This window comes from Camelus bactrianus, chromosome 2 (assembly GCF_048773025.1).
Source record: "Camelus bactrianus isolate YW-2024 breed Bactrian camel chromosome 2, ASM4877302v1, whole genome shotgun sequence".
NCBI classification, from domain to species: Eukaryota; Metazoa; Chordata; class Mammalia; order Artiodactyla; family Camelidae; genus Camelus; species Camelus bactrianus.
In genome coordinates, this window is record NC_133540.1 from 103,318,590 (window position 1) to 103,342,307 (window position 23,718).

General features: G+C 32.6%; 1 protein-coding gene across 1 annotated transcript in view; it reads left to right on the top strand.

Moving 5' to 3' along the window:
* The window catches only part of GABRG1 (gamma-aminobutyric acid type A receptor subunit gamma1), a 65,653-nt gene that overhangs the window by 17,681 nt on the left and 24,254 nt on the right, over positions 1-23,718 (top strand). The window contains exon 3 of the mRNA XM_010962606.3: positions 13,531-13,598. Within this exon, the coding sequence (XP_010960908.1) occupies positions 13,531-13,598 (68 nt within the window). The remainder of the gene's footprint in view (positions 1-13,530; positions 13,599-23,718) is intronic.

Sequence of the window (23,718 nt, forward strand, 5' to 3'; positions counted from 1 at the left end):
GACACTTTGTGCTTTCAGTGTAATGTATGAGGAGGTATGTGATGTTTATATATTTTATTGCTGGTGATGTTAACTTTGGTTTAGTGTGATTTTCTTCCAGGTTTGTCCACTGTGAAGTTATTATCTTTCCTTTTTTGATTAATAAATAGGCAATGAGGAGATACTGTCCTGGTAGAAGCTATGCAAGTATTTCTCAGCACACTTTTGCCCATTCAACTAGTCTCCATCAATGATTCTTACCTGAAAGAGTATTACTGTGTGCTGTTTGCCACATGGTAACTCAATATTGTCATCATTCCCTCTACATAAATTAACTGTAATACTACTATCAGGAGGAGCTATGACTTGTCCAAGTATTTATCTATTCACTTTGTCTATTTTGCGTAGACCTCTAGATACATGTTTTATTTTATAGTTTACAATCCTTTACTATCATTATTTATTTTATTGCTCAGAATAAATTTGGCCACTGGTACATCCTATGATTTGACTTCTCTGTCCCTTCACATGTTTTCATCATTTTCTGAGTGTGTCCTAAATTTCCAGCATGAAAGATATTTCAGGCTCATCTTGATCCAGCAATGGAATTCACCATTTCCCCAAGGAACCCTGGTTCCTCTTTTTTTGTAGATTTGTATTCAGAAATCAAGCTCTGGGCACTAGGTGTGTTCATTAATATTGGGTGTCATTGCTTCTTGACCCTCTCAGTGGGCAGAAGGAGAAAATATATGTTCTACCTATACTGGCACCTATATTTCTGTGTCTATCCTTTTGTACATGTATTATAAATCACAAGTCCATATTTATATACCAGTAGCCCTGATTCCAATCCAAAGACAATGGGGTTCATTCTAACTTTCCCTTTTCCTTATTTGTAACTTCTTTTTCCACCAGTGAGACACCTGGCTCATTTACCCATAGTATATTTTCTTATTTGTTAAATTCCAGTAAATACATAAAGTAGTTCTCAATTTTAACACATTATCTATGAAAAATTAACTGGAATAAAGTATTCATGTACAATTATTTTTGTCTTTATCTTTAGAATAGTAAGCAAAATACTATTTCCTAAAGTTACTCAGGTTAGGTTTTTTTCTTCCCTTTCCCCATTCAGTGTGATTATGTTACCCATTTTTTGAACATTGGTTCGAGTGTTACTGGTTATATTCCACTTTGAGTAGAATTCATTCACACTTACTTTTAGTATTTGTATGGTTTTATTTTGTATATTTAATTCCCTAATGCACTGAAACTTTCTTCCTACATATGGTATAAAGTATGAGTCTAATTTTTATCTTTTTCAAATGGCTTTTCTGTTGACTCAGCATGATTTATTAAAAAGTCAATCTTTGCTTCCATTATTTTAGATGTTGACTTTATCATACATTACATTTCCTTATATACTTTGGTTATTTATGACCTTTCTATTCCATTCGCTTATCTTGCCACCACACTATATTAATAGTAGAGATTCAACAGTATATTGAAACTAAAACATTTAGTATTAATGCATTATAAAACTAGTCCAACCTCATATTTTCATTTTGTTTTGTTTTCCCTTTTCAGTTTTTCTGGCTATTGTATGTCTTAAAAAAAAAGAGAGAGAGAGACAAAGAAGAAAAAAAAGAAAAAGACAATGAAAAATGAAAAAGTTAAAAATAAATTTAAAAATTTAAAAAAACATGATGAGCTTTATTATCAACAAATTTAATTACCACTAAAAAAGACTTGTTGGTATTTTTATTTGTATTGTGTAAAATTTGTAAATTAACTTTGGGAAAACTAACGTCTGTATAACATTGAGTCATCCAACATGGGAACATGGGTTGTCTTTCCAATTCTTCATGTTTATTTTGTGTCTCTCAGGAATATCTTAAAGACTTACTCAAAGATTTATTTTTTTACAGTTTTTAAACTGAATCCTAAGTATTTATTTTTTTCTGCTGTAAATTGTGTTTTCTTAACCATCAAGTTCTCTGATTATTGTTTTCATATATGGATACTACTGATTTATGAATGCTCATTTTATATCTTACTATCTTCCTGTTACTTTACTGATTTTATATTAGTTTAAGCATTGTTTACAGAATACGCTATCATACCACACACAAAAATGTATTTTATTTTTTCTTTACCAATTCATATGCAACTAATTGATGTCTCTAGTCTAAAAGCATTGGATCATAGTATCTAGTATGTCTATGATAATAATGAATAATAGTGAAGATAATGGGTAACTTTGCCTTGTTCAAGTTCTTATGGAAATGACTCTAGTGTTTCTTCATATGCATATTCACATTAAGAAATTATCCATCAATTTGCGTGATTTTGTTTTTAACTTAGGATTTAGTGCTGAAATTTATCAAAGGCTTTTTCAACATTTCTGGAAGTAATTATGAGTTTTATCCTCCTTAAATCTATTAATGTGGTATATAATATTAATTGAAACAATTTGCATCCTGGACTAAAGCCCTCTTGACATGATCTATTATATACTTAATGAGGCGTTGGATTCTACTTGCTAATATATTATTTAGTATTTTGCATTGGTATTTATAAATATCTGTCTTCCATTTTAGTTTTGAGTCCTGTCTTTATCTTTTTAAGCTATTCTTCTTTATATTTGTTTCATGAAAGGGAGTTTTCCTTCATTCTCAGAGGCCTAGCACTTTATCCAGGTGTTAGCATCAGCTGACTTTCGAAAGTTTGGTAGAATTCCATTAGAAATTCATACAGGTCTCATGCTTTTTGGAAATAGTTAATCACTTTCTTTTCTTATGGAAATTGGTTTGTTAGTGCTTTCTGTTCTAACAGGGTGAATTTTGGTAATCTGTATTTCCATAGGAAAAAAGATCATTTTTATCTAGGTTTTCAAGTTTATTTGCAAAGAAGTCTTCAAAGTACCCTCTTAGGATTAAAAATATATATACACTATTTTTTTCTGAGTAAAGTGTGGAATTTAATTCATGTTAATGTATTAATATTTTTTCTTCCAGTTTTATTGAGATATAATTGACACACAGAGCAAGTGTATAGCAGGATGATTTGATTCACTACATCATGAACTGATTATCTCAATAAGTTTAGTGAATATCCATCAGCTCAGATAGATACAATATTGAAGAAATGCAAAAAAAAGTTATTTTCTTATGATGAGAACTCTTAGAATTTACTATCTTAATGACTTTCATATATAATATCCAGCAGTGTTAATTACATTTATTATGTTGAGTTTTGTAATATCAATACTTTTTTATCTTATAATTGGGAGTTTGTACCTTCCAGCTGCCTTCATCCAATTCCCTTCTCCCCAACACCTTCACTTCTGGTAATCACAAATCCAATCCCTTTTGCATTAATTTGTTTGTTCTACTTGTTTTGAAGTATTTGAAAGTGATATATCTGATAAGGGCTTAATATCCAAAATATACAAAGAACTTATACAACTCAACATCAGAAAAGCAAACAACTGATTAAAAAATGGGCACAGGATCTGAATAGCCATTTTCCAAAAAAGTCCTATAGAAGATCAACAGGAACATGAAAAGGTACTCGATATCACTAATCATCAGGGAAATGCAAATCAAAACCACAATGCAATATCACCCCACACCTGTTAATAATGGCTATTATCAAAAGGCAACAAAATAACAAGTGTTAATGAGAACGTGTAGAAAAGGGAACACTCGTGCACTGTTGATGGTAATGTAAATTGATGTGGCCATTATGGAAAACAGTATGGAGATTACTCAAAAAATTAAAAATCAAACTACCAATGATCCAGCAGCCCTGTCCTGGGTATTTTATCCAGAAAAAACAAAAACACTAATTTGAAAAGGTATATGCTTCTGTGTTCATTGCAGCATTTATTTACAATAGCTAAGCTAGAGAAACAACCCAAGTGTTCATCAATAGTTGAATGGATAAAGAAGATGTGATGTAGATATATAGAGAAATACAGCCATAAAAAAGAATGTAATCTTGCCATTTGCGAAAACATGGATGGACTTACAGGGTATTGTGCTAAGTGAAATAAGACAGAGAAAGAAAGTACTGTATGATTTCACTTATGTATAAAATCTAAACAACAAAACAAATGAACAAGCATAACAAAACAGACACAGAGTTGTAGATACAGAGGACAAACAGGCAGTTGCCAGATGGGAGGGAAGTAGAAAGAGGAAAGAAACAGGTGAGGAAGATTAAGAGGTACAAACTTCAGTTGCAAAATAAACATCAGGGTAGGAAATGTACAGGGTAGGGAATACAGTCAATAACTATGTAATATCTTTGCATGGTGACATATTGTAACTAGACTTATCATAGTGATCATTTTGAAATATATAGAAATATCAAATTACTATGTGCTGTAACAAGAACTAACATAGTCTTGTAGATCAGTTATCCTTCAAAGACAATCAAGTGTATTATTCTTGGAACTTAAATAATCTACATATTTGTTGAAAGAGCTATGTTAAAAATCTTATGACTATCAATTTGTCTATTTTTTAAAAGTCCAGTCAGTTTTTGGTTTGTACAAATTGAGACTGTTTCAGGTACATACAAATATAGGACTGTTATACCTTTCTGTTGAAGAGAAGTTTCATATTTGGTTTCTGTTTCATATAATTAAGTCTGACAGTCTTTTTACTTTCAGTGGAGTGGTTAGTACAGACATACTTTAGATAGTTATTGTATATATATTTTAAATCTATTGCTTTTATATTTGTTTTCCGTTTCTCTAATCTGCTTAATCCATTTTATACAAATTTTATTTTTCCTCTATTCTTTCCCTCTTTTGGATTCATCAATTAGTTATGATTTCATTTGCTCTTTACATTATCTTATACATATATATATAATCATTTATCACTTTTAGTGATTAAAATATGCATTCTTTATTAGATTTAATCATACAGGAATAAATTTATTCCAATTTGAGGACCTTATAAGCCATTTACTACATAAACTCTAGTCATCTTTTTTGCAATTATAGTCACATATTTTCATTATATATTTTGAAATTCCAAAAGACACTATTATTATGATTTTAGAATACTCAACAATTCACTTTTACCAAAAAATTACCCTATCTGATATTCTTTCCTTTTTTCAATGTTGTGTTTCCATTTAGAAACATATGTCCTGGAGTTTTCTTTTGGTGAAAGTCTCCTGGCAGTAAGTTATTCCAGTCCTTAAATGAAAATATTCTTCGTGCTGCCCTCATTTTTGAATGATATTTTCAATGGATACAGAAACCCAAGATGGCTGTTACTGCCTTTCTAAACTATAAATAAGCATCATACCATCTTCTTGCTTCTATTATTTCTGTTGAAAATCACTTTTAAACATTAACGTTGCTCTTCTAAAGGTAAAATATCTTTTATCTCTGGCTATTTTTAGTTTTTTTTTTTTTTTTTTGTCTTTAGTTTTCTGCAGTTTTATATAATATCCCTAGACTTTTGTGTTTTGTTTTTGATGTACGTTTGATGAGGATTCACAGGGCTTCTTGAATCTCTCAATTTCTTTGTGACTCCATTGCAGATATGTTTGACATTTTCTCGATCTCCATTGCCTCAAACACTTTTATTTTATTTTCATTATTTCCTACTTTGTGTTTCAGTCTGTTCTTTATTATTGACTTTTTCTGATTTAATAATTCTCACTTGTAGTGTTTATATCTGATTTTTAGAGAAATTTCAGGTATTTTATCAAATTTGCTGTCTTTTCATCTATTTTCTCATATGTATTAATCACAGTTATTTTAAAGTCTTTGATAACCACAATATCTTGATCACATGTGTGACTTTCAAAACTTTTTATTTTTCATTTTATCTCTTGGTTAAAGGTGATTTGCTTCTGTTTCATGGAATTGACTTAATTTTTTATTGAACATATTAAAAATAATGGAGATTCCAGACGATGTTATTTTCCTCCAGAGAGGATTTAATTTTGTTTGAGGAGTCAGGATGAGTTAAGGAATACAAACTTCATTTGGCCAAAATTGGTGTATTTCCTTTCGTAAAACTTTCCTTTCTCCTGGGGCATAGCCATTTGAAATGTCTCAACTGATAACCTAAGATTTGAACCAGGAATTCCCCTCCCTGCTGGCCCCAGACATCCCTGAAATAGCTGAAATCCTCACATATTACTTTAGAGTTCAGTAGCTGATTTATATTTGTTTTCTCAGTATTGCACGATGTAAATACACAATTTAAGAATTAGTAAATGCCTTAAGGGCAAGCTGCCTGTAGAGTGTCTGGTTTAATTTCCTGTGTTTTCCTTTGTCCCAGGGAAGTCCTAGTTGTCTTGATAGACATTCACTCCAATTTTTGTCCCTTCAGTCCAATGAGAAAGGTACAAGCTCTAAGCCACTTTGCTTTGTTTAGACACTATTTCTGTGCAGTGAAACAACAAATGCACCAAGGGGAAGAAGTGGCCAAAGAATAGTGTAGAACTCACATCACTGCCATTTTTATTTTTCCCAGGAAATTGTTGCATCAAATCCTGACTGTCTTAGCTGCAATGTGATTCCTTCAATGGTCTCCATTTTTACATTAAATTAATTTATAGTTTTATTTAAATAAACTTATAGTTGTTTTTATTGAGATGGTTAATTTGATACCAGTTACTTATCACATGAAGAAGTATAAATCCATATACTTCCATTTCACTCATCATATTTTACTATTATTACTTGACACTCTCTTTTCCTTCAATTAATGTTAGTTCCCAGAAAGCAGAAATCACTCTACTCCTAGTTGCTAATACGATGCCTGAAACATAAACTCTGTTCACTTAATATTAACTGAATGAATATTTTCTGAATAGAACCCAGTGTGTAAAATCTTTTTTATTTCATGGGTAGGTATTTTGACAGTTGCTCTTCTTCATGAATTTAGCATCTTAACTGCATTATTTCAGATCAAGATTTGTTCTTTCAAATGCTACATACATCTATTACATCACTTTGTTTAACAGATTAGATACAATATGTCCTAAGTCCCTTGATAATTATACCAGGCATAGTAGCTTTTATCTGTGCATCTCATACATAATGAATGACAATTGTTGAGGTGATTTGTCAGCATTCCTTCTGTCCAAAACTTGTCTTAGCATCTTTCCTCTTCATTGATGGTATGAAAACAGATTCAATCAACCTACTGAGGACTTTCAAACTTAATGGGGAAAAACATCAAGAGCTTTTGCAATTCTAGTAAAGCTTCAATTACTTTATGTCCAAACTTCTTTTTTATTATTTAAGAAACTTTTCAGGTAGAGTTTATAGATTTCCAAACACTTTCAATAATTTAAATAGTTTGATAAAATCTAAAATTTAATATCCAAACAGAATCAAAGCTACCCCTCTCCCAGGACACATGGTAGACAAATGCCACTAGAAAGGGATTTGGGGTAAAGAAGGGAGGAGGTATGATCTGCTTTTTTTATTACATCTGTTTGATTCTTCTGGGTTCTTGGTGATGAGAACATGCAATGGAAATGAGAAATGCTTTCTGGGCCCATTTAACTGGGTGCAGTTGAAACTTGAGTCTTGATAGTTTTTACTTCTTTTGGGGCTAACACCAGCTGGCCCTTGGTGTCCATTGAGAGACAGATATATAAATGATGACTCTTTTATAGGTAGGAGGGTAGGAACATTTTGTTGTTGTTGTTGTTCATAGGCATTTTATACTGCTCTCTTCTTTGATATGGGAGACCTGGATGTTTCTCTATATTTTCCACCTGCCTTAGTTCCTTTCATTAACAGTCTAATCTGGAGATATGTGCTGTTGGTGGTCAAAAAACTGGTAAGATGCCTCTGGCTCAATTATGTTCTTTTGGTGTAAATTATACCCACAAGAAAATAAAATATCCTAGACATTCTAAAAAGTCGATGTGCAAATACTCCACTGCTGCTTTTTGTTTAAATCCCACCATTCCTCTTTAACTTGCTTTTCCCCTTATCAGATAAAGGACCAGCAGCAGGCTGCTAAGTTGCTGCCTAAACAGATGTTTAACTACAGAATGAGACCAGTTTTTTATTCTCCTAAGAAGACATTCCAAAAAATTTATATATATATATATATTCAATATATAATGTTATATATAGATATTAATAAGTCATGTATTTATGAGTATTGAATACTTAAAATTGGTTATTGGCTATTGAACACTTGGTTAGTATGACTAAGCAAATATATTTTAATTTAATTTAGTTAATTTCTATTTAAATGTAAGTAGTAATATACACTATGCAGAGTAGCATTTAATCTGTTCACTTCAGAGTATACATAATAAATGACAAGTTTCTTCAACAAATGGTGTTGGGAAAGCTGGACAGCTACATGTAAATCAGTGAAATTAGAACACTCTCTTGCACCATATACAAAAATAAACTCAAAATGATTTAAAGACCTAAATATAAGACATAGCACCATAAAACTCCTAGAAGAGAAATAGGCAAAACATTCTCAGACATAAGTCATAGCAATATTTTCTTAGATCAGTCTCCCAAGGCAAAAGAAAAAAAAGCAAAACTAGATAAATGAGACCTAATAAAACTTAAAAGCTTTTGCACAACAAAGAAAACTACCAACAAAATAAAAAGACAACCTATGGAATGGGAGAAAATATTTGCAAATGATACAAGCAACAAGAGGCTACTATCCAAAATATACAAACAGCTCATACAACTCAATATCAAAAAAAAAAAAAAAAAACCCAAAACAATTCAATCAAAAAATGGGCAGAAGCCCTATGTAGATGGCCAATAAGCACATGAAAAGTTGCTCACAGTGCTAGAGAAATGCAAATAAAAACCACAATGAGGTATCACCTTACAGTTGTCAGTACGGCTGTCATCAAAAAGTCTACAAATAATAAATGCTGAAGCGGGTGTGGAGAAAAGGGAACCCTCCCACACTGTTGTTGGAAATATAAACTGGTGCAGCCATTATGGAAAAGAGTATGAAGATTCCTTAAAAAACTAAAAATTGAGCTACCATATGATCCAGCAATTTAACTCCCTGGCATATATCTGGAAAAAACAAAAATTCTCATTTGAAAAGATACATGTGCCGCAATGTTCATAATAGCACTATTTACAGTACCCAAGACATGGAAACCACCCAAATGCCTATCAACAGATAATACATATAATGGACTATTACTCTGGCATAAAAAAGAACAAAACATTGCTATTTGCATTAACATGAATGAAGAGAATATTACACTTAGTGACATAAGTCAGAAAGAGCAAGACAGATACTGTATGATATCGGTTATATGTAGAATGTAAAAAGTAATACAAATGACTCTATATACAAAATTAAAAAAAAAAAAACTTATAGTTACCAAAGAGAAGAAGGGGTGGGGAGGGATAAATTAGGAGTTTGCAATTAACAGATACAAACTAGCGTACATAAAGTAGATAAGAACAAGGAGTTGCTGTATGCCATAGGGAATTATATTTGATGTCTTATAATAGCCTATAATGGAATATAATCAGAAAAAAATAACTGGATCACTATGCTACACACCTGAAACTAACATAATATTGTAAATCAATTATACTTCAATAAAAAAGAAATTTTACAACAAACAAATGAACACATAAACAAATAAATAACTTAATTGTTGAAGTGATCTTTGTAGGCATTCTTTTCTACCCAGAATTGGTGTGAGAATCTTTTCTAGCTGTCTGTGTTAGTACCTACTGGCTGAAGTATTAGCACAGCCTTCCGCTTCTATTTAGCCACATGTCCCTTTACATTCATACGTATCCAAGTGTCTGTCTGTCCTATGTCAGCTGGGGAGGGGGATGGCCAGTGTTAGTTGGCATTCCTTTGTTGTTAGTAAGGCCTGGGAAGAAGTCTCTGGACTCAGACATGACACCTTTTGGTTGAGATCCTCTACTGTCTATTCTAGGGCAGTAAGACGTTCATAGTTCTTTCAAAGTCTGTATGTTATAACTGCCATACCCAGATCAGTGGGGCTATTTCTTTTTTATGCCATTCTGGGGCCATAGGAAAAGACCATTAAACTTATTTTCTAGGATTCAAGTTTTTGACTGACCTAAATTAATTTTAATATCCAAAGTGACCAAAAGGCTACATAAAATGCTAAAGATATCTTAGATTAATTGGAACAGAGCATCCAAGGAGGTACAGATAAAAACTATTATGAAGAAAATATTTTTTAAATTCATTTTAGTTTATAGCTTCTAATTGATAACCGATTACCCACCTCTAGAACTGGCTGTCTTCAGTTTTGCCTTAGCTACCTGGAAGCTGATTTTTTTTTCTTTTTCCTTCCACATCCTATTTTCTGGATTACTGAGTTGCCTGGAATGTCTATTTCTATTTCCACTAGGAGTTTATCTACTTATATTCTAGTGAGATACTTAAAGCAAAGTAGTTAGAAATTACAGCACAGAAAGAAGCCTGGCAAAAATAATTCATCTTTACATTTCTTCCCTCTGTCTATCAAAAATGTAATTTGCTGTGGCAGTACATGGTTTTCTTAGTCATTGTTACACTATCGCAAAAAAGAGATCTTTGATCTCTCTGTGTGTTGATGAATTAAACATAGTCTGTACCCATTCTCTAACCATCATTTAATGAGTTTGGAATAGCAAATTACTCTAAGTTTAATTTTTTTTTTTTTAGTTTTGGGTTGAAGTATGATGTTTTCCTTTTTAAAATATCACTGAAATCCTATAATTGAACAAACTTTGGACTGAGAAAATCATGGAGCCCAGAATGTACTGACTCAATTACTAAGAAAACTATATTTAAGTGATTTCATCCATAAGTACTGTTCATAGTACAAATTAATAAATGTAGTACTAAGTCATCATTAAGAAACAATTAGAGATTTCTGTTGTTTTTCTCTTTACTGTATATTTTGAAGCATATAAGAACTAGCTATAGTTTCAGAATTAATCTGAAAAATTTAACTTACTTTCAGATTTATTCTACTCAAATACAAGCATCTCAAAGTTATAAAATGAGATACAAAGTAACTAAAAATACTCATAGTTTGCAAGTATATATATATACTGAATTACTTATCGGATATTGTATCTGTAAATAGCAAAGTTCTACGTTGGATTCACTGATGTTATCCTCCTTTTGTCCTATCCCAGAAGAACTTGATTTATGTTCATCATGAATTACCTCAATGTGGTTCAAGCCCTAATGCCAGAGTTAATATTTTTGTAACATGTATATTTGTCTTATTATTAGCTAGTGAAATGTTAATATCAAGAAACCAGGGTAGGTTACTCATATCTAAAACTTTCTATACTGTAAAATGTGAGAACTATGACCTACAAATAAAAATGACCTCAGGAATCATTTAGTTCTTGGTGTAGACAAGTGTTCAGCCCCCAGAATCATGCAATAAAGAGCAGGCACTCAGTATTTGTTGATTTATCAGATGAACTGAAGAAAAATCTAATCAAATAAGAGTGGTATATTGCACTTAACTGCTTATAACTGATAATAAATATACTTGCTAATGAAACTAATAAACCTATTGTCTTGTTATTAATTGGCTTTCATAAAAGCCACTCTGTAAATCTAGTAATAGCTTAATTATGTGATATTTATTGGCTACAATTCATAGCTAGTCAAACTAAATGGCAAATGATTAAAGGGACTGATCTCAGAAGTCCTCAGCTTAAGTTAAATTGTGAAACCTGTAAGTCATAGAATCCGTTTTTATTTAAGAAACCTAGCAGTTGGCTAGTAGATGGAGTTACATTTTCATGTATCATATAGGTCCAGAGTTTTGCATACTAAAACTATTTCTAACAAATCTCATTTATTTTTCTAGCTAAGAAAATATGTATGCCATTTAATAAAATAATTTCTGGAGGGTAAACAAACTATATAAATGTCGTATGCTTTTCCATGTGTAGGGTTTTTTAATTTCAAAGATTAAAAATAAACATTGTTTTAAAGTAATATAGACACTATTTTTCAAAATGCCTCAAGTTTTCATCGAAGCTTGCCAGTTGGAGGCTTTGCCAGACTAGAAGTTACCAAGACCGCCTTGTCCCATCCCTTGGGACTGGATCGGGAATCAGACAGGCAGACTCAGCTATGCATAAGAGGAGAAGGTTTGTCCTGCCAGGTCTAACATAGTGTCTGAATTGTAAGAGTGGTAAACACTAGGTCAGAAAGGGAAATCACATAGTTTAGAAAGGATTATTGAGTAAATATTACTAGAAACATACTTTAGTAGAGAAACTTTCAATGTACAAGATGGTTTTTCTGCTTCATCTTATATGCATTATCTCTATATAAATCTCCACGATACATAAGGTAGATTTTCTTCTCACAATTTTTTTTTGGAACCTTCTACATGCATTCCTCAACAATTATTTGCTGAATGGATAAACAAACTTATCTTATTTGGTGGGAAAGTAGGGAATAAAAGAAACTATGTGAAAATGTTTTTCATAGCAAACAAAAAATCTTGAGTCAAAATTGTGATTGTTATGGTAATCTCATTATAGGAAGCCAAAAATACCTGAAAAAGGTTGAAAGCCCAAACCACAATCAAATATGTACTACTGTGTATATTAATCATATCATTTGATGAACATTTAAAAGGCTGACCTGTGTTACACATTTTGATAGAATATAAAAATATTGTATCTATCATTTGAAGACTGAGAAAACACAAATAATTATGTACAAAGCAAAACAGATGAAGTCCATAGTGATGGCTGCACAACATACTATTGAGTATTAGATAAAAATACACCTTTCACTAGAATCAACCATCAACAACCCAAAGGAATAGTTAACAAGGGAGGAATGAGATGTGAACAAATTTTATTAAGCCCCTCATAAGAATCAGACCTGGAGGTATATGCTTTACATACATTTCATCTTTTAATCATAGCCATGCTTCAAGTTCTAGTGTGTGCGGGAACTGGCTTATAATGGCTCACAATAGCCATTTATTATATATTGTCCGACTCTGCATTCAGTGACTTCACATTGGTATCTTTAAATCAGTCACTGTGGGAGTATTTACAACACTGAAATCAGCAAAAGCTACAAATCAAGGCTTTATTTTCTCCGTCTCCAAGAGCAAGGTTGTTAGCATTTACTGGCGCACCACTGATTTGCACTAAGTAAGATTATATAACATATTTAGGCTCTAAAATCCATCAAATCCTAAAATTCTATGACTACTGCAGAGCAAATTATCTAGCAATTTTTAATTGCATTAACTTTCTTAATTTTAATGGATAATTTAGACAGTTTAAGCATTTTTAGGCTGTACATTGCAATGTTTTTAGTCAAAAATGGTAATTTTTAGTTACATAATTGATTTTTAAACAGAAAAGGTTATTGTGTTTATATAATAGGCTGTGTTTCTTCATGTCATAATGAGAAATGTTTTAAAAATGAAATGGTAAAATATTAAAATTATTAAGAATTATTTAATTAATATTTATTTAACACAACATCTAATTATATCTTTGACTCTTTTTGTATGGATATTTTGCAGTGAGGCCTACGGTAATTGAAACTGATGTCTATGTAAACAGCATTGGACCAGTTGACCCCATAAATATGGTGAGTAATGAATATTAAAAATAGCTATCAGGCATAGAGTTCTGAAGTATATATCATAATAGTAAAATGAATATGTGAAAAATTTTGGTAACTGATTCTGAATGAATTCAGGGCAATAGGTTCAATTAGTTCATTATTTGTGCACAGGCTGACTCCAAGGTATGGAGATGACTTTACAGATGGTGGAGGCATTTTCTGAGCTAGGGAACGTAGCCATATGTGCCCTCAAATGCTAATGGCACATTCAGGAACTGTCCAGCAATGATTTGGATTTTAAGTTCAGGAAAGAAGTTAGGATGGGAAATAGAACTAAATTGGGAAGGGAAGAGAGACAAGCAACCTAAATTATAGCTTAAATCCTCAAGAAAAGATCCAAGGGAGATGCAGATTAAGAGGAGCACAGATCTAAGGATCAGATGGTATAATGAGGTCAATGCCTACATAATACAGCTGGAAGAAAGAGAAGTGCAGAAAGGAGACACAGAAGAATCAGAGACGTGGGAAAAGACAAGATGATATTATAAAATCTCAGGAGTATAAGAGGATGAAGAAGAAGGAACTAAAAATAAATTGTCGATGTACATGAGATTCCAATGATAAAGTGATTAAATTGGGCCCACTGGTGTTGGTTGCATGGTACTAGATAACTCTGTTAGATGAAATGAAATGGAATTGTGAAACGTTATGCCTCTCCTCCATCCTCAGAATTGGTCTTATATCCAACTTCTTGTCACACAGCCCTGAAATATGCATTGTGTAGGGATAGATATGCAATCATGTGCTGATTTCAAGATGATGGAGAGTAAGTGATTATTCTTACCAGTTAATTTTAAAATGCAGGTTAATTTTATGAACTCCTAGCTTGAGAAACCTGACCTAGAGGAGAATGAGAGGAGTATGATGGTAGAGAGGGAAGAGAGAGGGTATAAGAGAAATATGAGCAAGAGAGAGACTATGAGAAAAAGTCAAGGGAAAGTATTTTAGGATGGAAAATGACAAAGTATGTATCTATACTCTATCTCTTACACATAAATAGTTTTTATTACTATTTAAAAGATAGAATTAACACCTCCAGTATAACCCACAGTCATTATTTAAAGTAGTTTGAAATGCACTGTTCCAAACCCTTATCCCATTTCTGTGAGTCATACTACTGGGTCCCATTCAAAGGATTCAATCACGTGTTATGGTCGTCTCTTTTCATTTTGTCACCTGTCTCCCAGGTGCCATAACAAAGAACAGACATTTATGTCACTAGCTCTGAAGGACAGAAGTCCAAATCAAGAAGTTAGCAACTTTGCCTTCTTCTTAGTCCTTCCTCTATGGTAGGCAGATGGCACCTTCTCACTATGTTGTCACGTGGGCTCTCTCTAGTGCATCCCTCGTGCTCTTTGTGTATCCAAATCTTGTCCTTTCTTATAAAATCAGTAGTCAGATTGGATCTGGGTACACCCTAAGGACCTCATTTTAACATAATTGTCTCTTTAAAGGCTCTATCTCCAAATACATTCACATTCTGAGGTATTGGAGATTAGAGCTTCAACATATAAATTTTGGGAAGACACGATTCATAACATAACACCATCCAAAGATGATTCTCTAACACATTGATGATTTTCTCCCTCATTTCATTTATTGATTATTACAACAGTCAAACTATCTCTTTATTACAGGTTTTAACCACTTTATACTTAAATAACCATCATTACATACCTAACAATTATCTGTGTCTGCTTATTCCTATAGTGTTACAGTCATATTCAGTTTTCCTCTTACTCAATATGAAGTTCACGTGATTGTCATTAACTTTCACAGCTGCCTATATTGATTACCGTACTGACAGCATTTTGGCCACCCCATTAATGGACATCTTTGTTGCCTTTATACAAATGAATATAAACTGGCTGTGGATAAATTGAACCTGAGAGTCTTAAAATAGAAGCTAACTCTCAGGAGAAAGGCCTGGAGCAAACATTTGTCAGGAAGTAGCTAAATCCCTGAGGAATCAGCAAAAGTCTTAAAGTAAAGGGAGAAGGAAAAAGAAACAAATATCAGACCTTGAGGAACACATACACTTAAGGACCTGAAAGATGAAGCTTAGCTAGTCAATTAAACAGCAAAGTTGGCAAGAAAATGAAGATAAATCAAGGGAACAGAAAGTTTCCAAGAGTGTTTTAGTATTATATCTACCCCAAACAAAAGTTCTATACAGCCACTTGGTTTTTGTAATGATAAAACATTCTATATAGCTGTGTGCATTAATTTAACATTATGCAAATATGAGATTTCATAAAGTAATGCCTTACTAAATTGTTAATTTTCTCTTTAAAAGAATCTTAAAATGTTCATTTTAATGTTCATAACGAATGCTTAGATAAGCCTCTCTGGGCATATAAAAGTCTAAATTTTCCTGGATTGTATATTTTTTATTTGGGGATTTGTTTTCAATTGAAATGAATTTATTAAACAAAAATGTGGTCATTAAAATAAAGAGAAGTAGGATTAAAGACTGAATTAGCATTCCAGAAATACTTTGACAAGAATGGCTATCAGGAGGCTTTAAAGATGATCTTCCTGCATAAAAGTTTCATGGTATAAAAGATTGAGTTTTCCCAGTGGGGCAATTACACACTTGTAACCTTGGACAGTGATAGCTTTTTGGAAAACTAATTAAGTGAATTATGATTAAAACTGGTGATACTAAAGCAAATACAAGAAAAAAAAACTATGGAATATTTGATAGTGTTTATTAAAACAAGCACTGTCATATTAGGGATTAAGGAACCATTTACATAGAAGACTACTTTAACAACAATGCAGGAAAATTAGAATTCAGTTATTATAAAATGAACACAGTTGTTTTGACTGTGAGTGTAATCAAGAAAGCAGACTTTAGTGTAATTAAGCAAGAAAGTTATTTTCCCTCTTAACTGCGCATACACTTAAGTTACTGGTAAGGAACAAAATTAATATATAGGTTTAATGGTTTTATTTTTTTAAATGAGACAAAATTTGGTTTGGTGCAAAATAGCTGTTTATTTTTAAGCTTGGCTACATAAAATAGTATCTCTGTATATTACCGATAAGACCTAAAACAGTATCATTCTCCAATAGGATATGTTTTTCTTTTTTTTTTTAACCCAAATTTAGATTAATAGCTTCAATCCTGGTATCACTATCAAAAAATTGGATATTCAACAATTGCATGTTGAAAGAATGCATAAATTAGTCAGTGAATAGATTGTTCCTATAATTTCTATTTTGAGAATTTAAATGAAAAATGAATAATATATAGAAGATTTAAAAAAATAGCTAACTTGAGGAGAGGCTGTCCAACTATGCATGCACTAAACTATTTAAATGTAAACAGAATAAAAATATACAATCAAAACTAAAGGCAGAAATGGTAATATAAGTTATTACACTGGAATTAAAGTGTTTTTTAACTTCTTAGTTGTTTAGGTTTTGAGGAAATTATGCATGTCACTCTTTTGAGTAAATGTCTCAGGATAATTAAACAACTGCAGTTATCCTCCGGTAGCAAGTACGACCTTCAAGGGTTACAGCAATTCTCTGAATGAAGTCAGAATCAATGAAAGCTCTAGGAATCCAAGTGATACTACGAGTATCTAACACGGGGGAGTAAGTACAAAACAGTTATAATTGAAAATTCCAGGCATAATTTGGACATGGGTTTACTCATAGGAACTGGTGCACACTTCTGTAGTTCAGTATTAAGAGATTATCAATATAGGCACTTTGAAAGTGTCAGACCAGAGAGAGAAACAGCTATAAAAAAACTGCTCAAGAATGAGATTCCAATTCATGTCTGCAGAACTTAACTTTTTATTATTCTAACTGCCAGAGGCATAGGTCACATGTCCTAGAACATGGTTCCGAAGCGGGTTAGATTCTTCTAGTGTGGAACTGTGACTGGTCTTGGCAATGCAGACGGGACTGAAGAATGAAGGCACCAGCTATGAGAAGGACAGCTTAGAAAGGAACCGAGTGCCTGCTGGAGAGGATGCAAGGGGGGAGCAGGACACAAGTTGGATTAAGTGAATTTAGCAAAAGACAAGTTGTTTTCTCTCAGGCTAGTATAGAAATATTTCACCATAATGCTCCGTTTTAGACTCCTTTTAACAGAAAAGGAAAACCCAACTAGTCCCTAAAGAAGAAAAAAAAATCCTTAAAAATGTGGGTGGAACTACAAACATTATAAACACTATTCATTACTATATGGAAATATAATAAAGGATTTAAGGAAATACAATGAGGGGAATAAGAGATTTTTCCCAATAACCACATTTTCTTCCATCATTTAAGGGGAATGGTCAAATATCCAGTGTGCGTATGGAGAGGGCGTAGAGTTAAATCATCTATCTGAGAATGATGAGAACTGACTTTTAAGACTTTTTTTTTACTTTGTCTTGTTTATCAAACTCATTTTCTATAATAAACTCCCTAGACAAATAACTTGTGTTTAAATATTCTCAATATATTGAGAAAGCTGATGATCAGAGAAAATGTTTTTCTCCACGAATTTCTTGCAAGGAGCACATTTCTTCAACATGGTTCATACAATCAAAGCTAATGTTCAATACGTTCATCTTTCCATTGCTCTCTGTCTCTGCATCTCTCTGCCTTTCTCTCTGTCTCTCTCTCCTTCTCCCCCCCACCCCGCCACTCCTCTCCATCCTACCCTCTCATTTTTGTTCCTCCTGCTTCCAGATTTAAGGAAATAAAGCCCTAAGCACAGCTTCTATATATCATAGTAACCTTTGTTCTTTTCATTTTACTGTATTAATAGGAAACAGTCACTCCTTGCCAGGAATTATGAAACAGCAAATGCATTAAGTTTATTTGTTTGGTCTGTACAATATTTTAAAGCTTGCTACCATAATTTTAATTTCTTTTCTTTTGCATATTATGTTAACATTTATTTTTAGAGTGGGTACCCTAAAGTCTACTTCATTTACAAGCTTTATCTTAAAATAATACAGAATTTAGGTATTTTTTGATTCAACACCAGCAGAGAACAAAATTATAAATGAATGAGTGATATTTTCATCTCTATGCTTCTTTGATCCAGAATGCTCCTTTGCCCCATATATAGGAAGTTAAATGTTACAGTTGGTTCAAACATACCTTATGATTCTACATCTTTACCTCTTTAAAATCAAATTATTTAAGTTATATAGTACCTCCCAAGGTTTTTCAATAATGAACTCAAAGTTATTAGGCAACAGCTTTGGCTGTTTCGTCTTAATATAAAATTTATTTATGCAAGGAGAGTAACAAATGTTATTGCTTTCCTAATATAAAAATACAGAAAAACAATGGGTACCTAAGAAAAAACAGTTCAGCACATATGGTGATAATTTAACAGGGCCTAAGATAAGTTCAGAGGGGTAATATTTTTACCGTTTTAGAAGATTACATTCTAAAATTCTGTAGAGGTATATTTATTAGTTGAATGTTAAAAACCAAACTTCTCTTAAAGATACACACTCATCAACACATGTTCTCCTATAGTGTTTATATAGAGAGCTTGTATTTAGAGAGAGGACAGCCTATATTTTTCAGTTTGAAGAATTCTGTACAACTCTTCATCTATGCATCTTTCTCTTCTCTCTTTTTCTCTTACCTTTATTTTTTTAAAGTCAGACGCCTAGAAAACATTAGATATAAATGCCTTAAGAAAGGGATAGGATCTTAGGTCAAAATTTTCCAAAATCCTATAAATGCAAACTGTATTTAAGAAAAGTACAATTTTCTCCCCTATTGCTCTGATTCAGTAATCTGGGATGGGGAGCTAGAATCAGAATTTTGAAAATGCTCTTCAGAGTCTCATCAACCAATTTGGCAGCCACTGGCTGAAGCCATTTTCAAATACAAATTTAGCAGGAATTAGGTGGGATTAAATGAAAATAACAAAGACACCAATAGATTGGAAGTATTTTTATGAGGATGGGTCATGGGACAACACCATGCCCATCTTAGCCTTCATTTCTGTTTATGCTCAGAGCGTTTCTTAAAAAGTTCATTTCTATTATTTTGTAACAGCCTCACGATCAATAATAGTCTCATGATCACCGCGTCTTAGAGCAGGGAAAGATCCGAATGATTATCTTGTGTAGTACCCTCATTTTTCCATTGAGAGAAAGTAAAGAACCTGCTCAGCATTGTGCTGGTCACAGAACTGGAACTATGACATGATTTCCTGACTCCGTCCAACCAGTGTTCTTTAGATTACATCATAACTTCTCGCTACAACACACACTTTTGATGTGTTAGTATTTGTTTTGTTGACTGTCTGAAAACTGCTTAAAATTACATATACAATTAAAGACAATGCCCCATCCCTTATTCAGTATGTTACTTTTATGTTTCTTTTTTCAGTTCAAAGGCTTTAAATAATGTATTAAAAGTTCAGATTTTAGAATGCCAATGAATTTGGACTAACGTAAATTACTCTGCAGTATAATTAAAATGTAAAGGAGAGAAAACTTGTTAAATGCCTCCACTTTTGATATTTTGCTGTAATGGAAATCATGACAAATGTCTATAATGGAAACTGTGCAAACTGTGTGATAGGTTTTGGACTTTCTGGTAAAAGCATTCAGCTCTGTGATATGTACAATGTGATCCAACCTACGAGGTAAACATCAGAAGCCAGTACTTCAATAAAGTGCAAAGAATGCTATTCTAGTAGTATATGGATAATGTCAGAAAATTCTGATTGCATTTTTGTGTTAAGATTTGGACTTGTAACAATGAGTGGACCACAAAATTAACTTACTTTTTAGAGATAAAGTTCTCTCTTTAATGTTAGTATTCAGCTGTGTTTGAAAGGTATAGCTATAAAGTTCTTTGGGGGTTTTGTATATTTATATTCTTTTATTCCCTCTTCCCAGTCCTATATCTACCTTACATACAAGTTGATATATTACAATTGATTGGTCAGTTTTAAATAACAGCTGTCAAAAACTCTCCCAGATATGGAATATCCTGTGTATTTGAGGAACGTACATTCCCTGACAGACAGAAAATTCACAGCATTTTTCATTATATGTGGCTTGAGTTCTTTTTCTTCCTCATCATGCCCTATGATTTACTACCTCTGTACTTCTCCCCGTCTCAGCATTTATTGACTGACCCCAATATTATCTGAGTGTTCGTATATTCTTTAAAATTCAGTTTAAATACAACTTCCATCATAAAGTCTTTTTTAACCTCCCATAGCTGAAAATAATCTCAACTGTTTCTATTTCTCTTTAACTCCACCTCCTGTAAGTTTTATTAATTTCCAATTTTGATCATGTATATATTCATAACAAGAAGTCTTCATTTTCATCTTTGTAAATCAAGAACAATATAGAAGTAATTCAAGCACTGAAAATATTTGTTAAAAAGTTAATTAATGAGTGCACATGGGGTTATGTACCCTTGGCAATCTACATTTAGAGGCATAAAAATAGAACCCATGGGGTTGATAATTGAACCTAGGATTTATGTCTACTTTTTTATTATCTCTCAGTGAATTGCTGGTGACTTCAATGATTTAAGTGCCTCACATAACCTATTCGTTCCTTATTTCTTTTTCCATTTGAAAAATAGAGTAACACCAAGATTTTTACTTATCTTGTTGTGATAGTATCAAGAAGTTAGTGCTTTTACAATAATTGAGCAAAGAAGGGCAGAATCTTATGAACTCTTACCACTAAAGCTACTCGGGCTGGGAATTAGCTACACTTGAACATTTTCTCCACATATTTACAGCCTTAGAATCCAATTTACTGCTAACCATTGACCCACCATACTATTTTGGCCATGTGAATAGATAGTTTAGGGAGAGATTAATGCCAAGGTGGAAAGACCAGCTCAGGATCAACCAAACTTCATGACAAAATTATGTACTTACATTAATTACTTGGGTCTGCATTTTGCATGAAGTTTCTTCCATTATTAAGACAAAAATACTGAATTATACAGTGCTTTTAAATGTTAGACAAAATACATAACTGCACAGCTGACAGTGAATCAGGAAGACTACACTACACACACTTTTATCAATTATGCTTTGATTAATTGAGTTAGAAATCAGAATGGCTCACTTCTTCACCTTTATTCACTAATGCTCTTTTCTGGACTAACTTTCAAGGAGACAAAGTTAGTTTCATAATATACATTGGATCTTCAGCATTAAATGCACTGCTCCTCATCTTGAAATGTTTATCCTAGAAGCTATTGTTCTTGTTGTTCTGAGTGAATGGAAGTTCCTTTTCACGTTTCTTTTGCTCAGTTATTATGCAGGTAATTATAACCTCTCAATAGGAACATGAAGTACAAGGACACAGTTTGATCACTTACTGAAAATTACATTAATACAAATGAGCAAACAAAATTGGATTTTTCCATTACATATAAAATGGCACAAACTTTAATAACCTTCTTATCTCAACGAGGCATTTATTAAGGATTAGCAATTTAAAAGCACTTGGAAATATTAACCTCTGCAAAAAGTTTGGGAAGGATAGATTATCAAGATGTACACTCTGTATCTTTCCCTTCTTGAATTCAGGTTTAGGGAATTGTGAGCAGAAAAAAATTTCACAGTTTCCCCAAAATCTCTGCTTGGGAGAGTTTGGGACTTTAGAAACCGTGACTCATGCAACAGTGATTAGCACTTTTATAAACAGGCATGCTAAAGAAGATCGCTGCTAAGATGATTTACATCTGCTTGCTCTATCCCATCCTTAGACAAGTTAGTTCTCAAATGCCATCTTTAATGCCCTGTTAGGAATACTCAGTATACCTATGAAGTAGCTTTAGATTTCCTCTATCAACCACTGTTGCATCTTTGCAAAGCCATAATCCTGGTGGGTATGTAAACTTCTTCCTTTATCTTAAGCAGTGTCTGCTGTTTGATTCCTTACAAAAGTACAATGTAATTCTGGTATACAATGTAGATTAAATACTCCTTCTAGGATCTACCATAGAATGAAGGTGACCCTCCTTTCTATTTGTATTTACTATTAAAACCAGATACCATATCATTAACACAGGGTGCACTTTTAGACTCTCAATAGTTAATTATTTGTGTCAGTTGAAGAAGCTGCTTGGGCAAACCATAATTTATTCCAAAGAAAAGACATCTAGCCTGAGAAGCAGGAGTTCAGAATGGGGATTGCAGATAACTGTTGTGAAGATGTCTAAGAATTTTCCCCAAGGTTCAGGGAGGAGGTAAACCAGTGATATTATAAATGGGAGTCCACTGGCCCTCCTAAATGCATGCCCATATTACGTACCACTCCATTAATATTACTCAGAAAGATGATTAAGCACTTATAAAATAAATATTCTTCATTATTATATATTATGAGATGTTTTGCATTATGACTCAGTTTGAGTTACAAACGATTAGTACATCATCAAGGTTGTGGCTCTGGAATGTATAAGGCTTACGTAGTTGCAATGGTACTTTCAGCCCAACTTCTAGAGCACAATTTGATTCTATGCCATCCCACACTAAGTTTTAATCGTCTCCCTCTTGAAGTTACTCTGGCAACCCATGGCGACCAAGACTACATGAAGAGGGGGTCATGATGCAGTGTTTTTTAGCTCAAGGACTTCATGTCTTCACATCCATGCAAAACAATGAACGACACACAATAGATGTTAAACATGTAGGTGGATTATTGAATGATCACTAATTACATTATCATATGGACAAATTATCCATAAAAATTTAATAGATTTTAATCCCTTTATACAGTGTACTTCTCATGCTCAAGTACATAATGTCTAGGCCTTTGTTGGATTTTAAATAATTACTAATAACTATATGGCTTTGGCAAATTACAACATTGTTCATCCAAAAGAGATAAAATGATAGTGTTTAAGGGTATTAACTTGTAAGGAGTATTAACTAAGCCATAAAGATCTAATGTACAGCATAATGAATATAGACAATAATATAATACTATAATTAGGTAATGTGATAAATATTTCTACAACACTAATCATATCACAATATATAAATATACCAAAGTAACACACTATACAACTTAAACTTATACAATGTTACATGTTAAATTTACTCAATTAAAAAACTCAC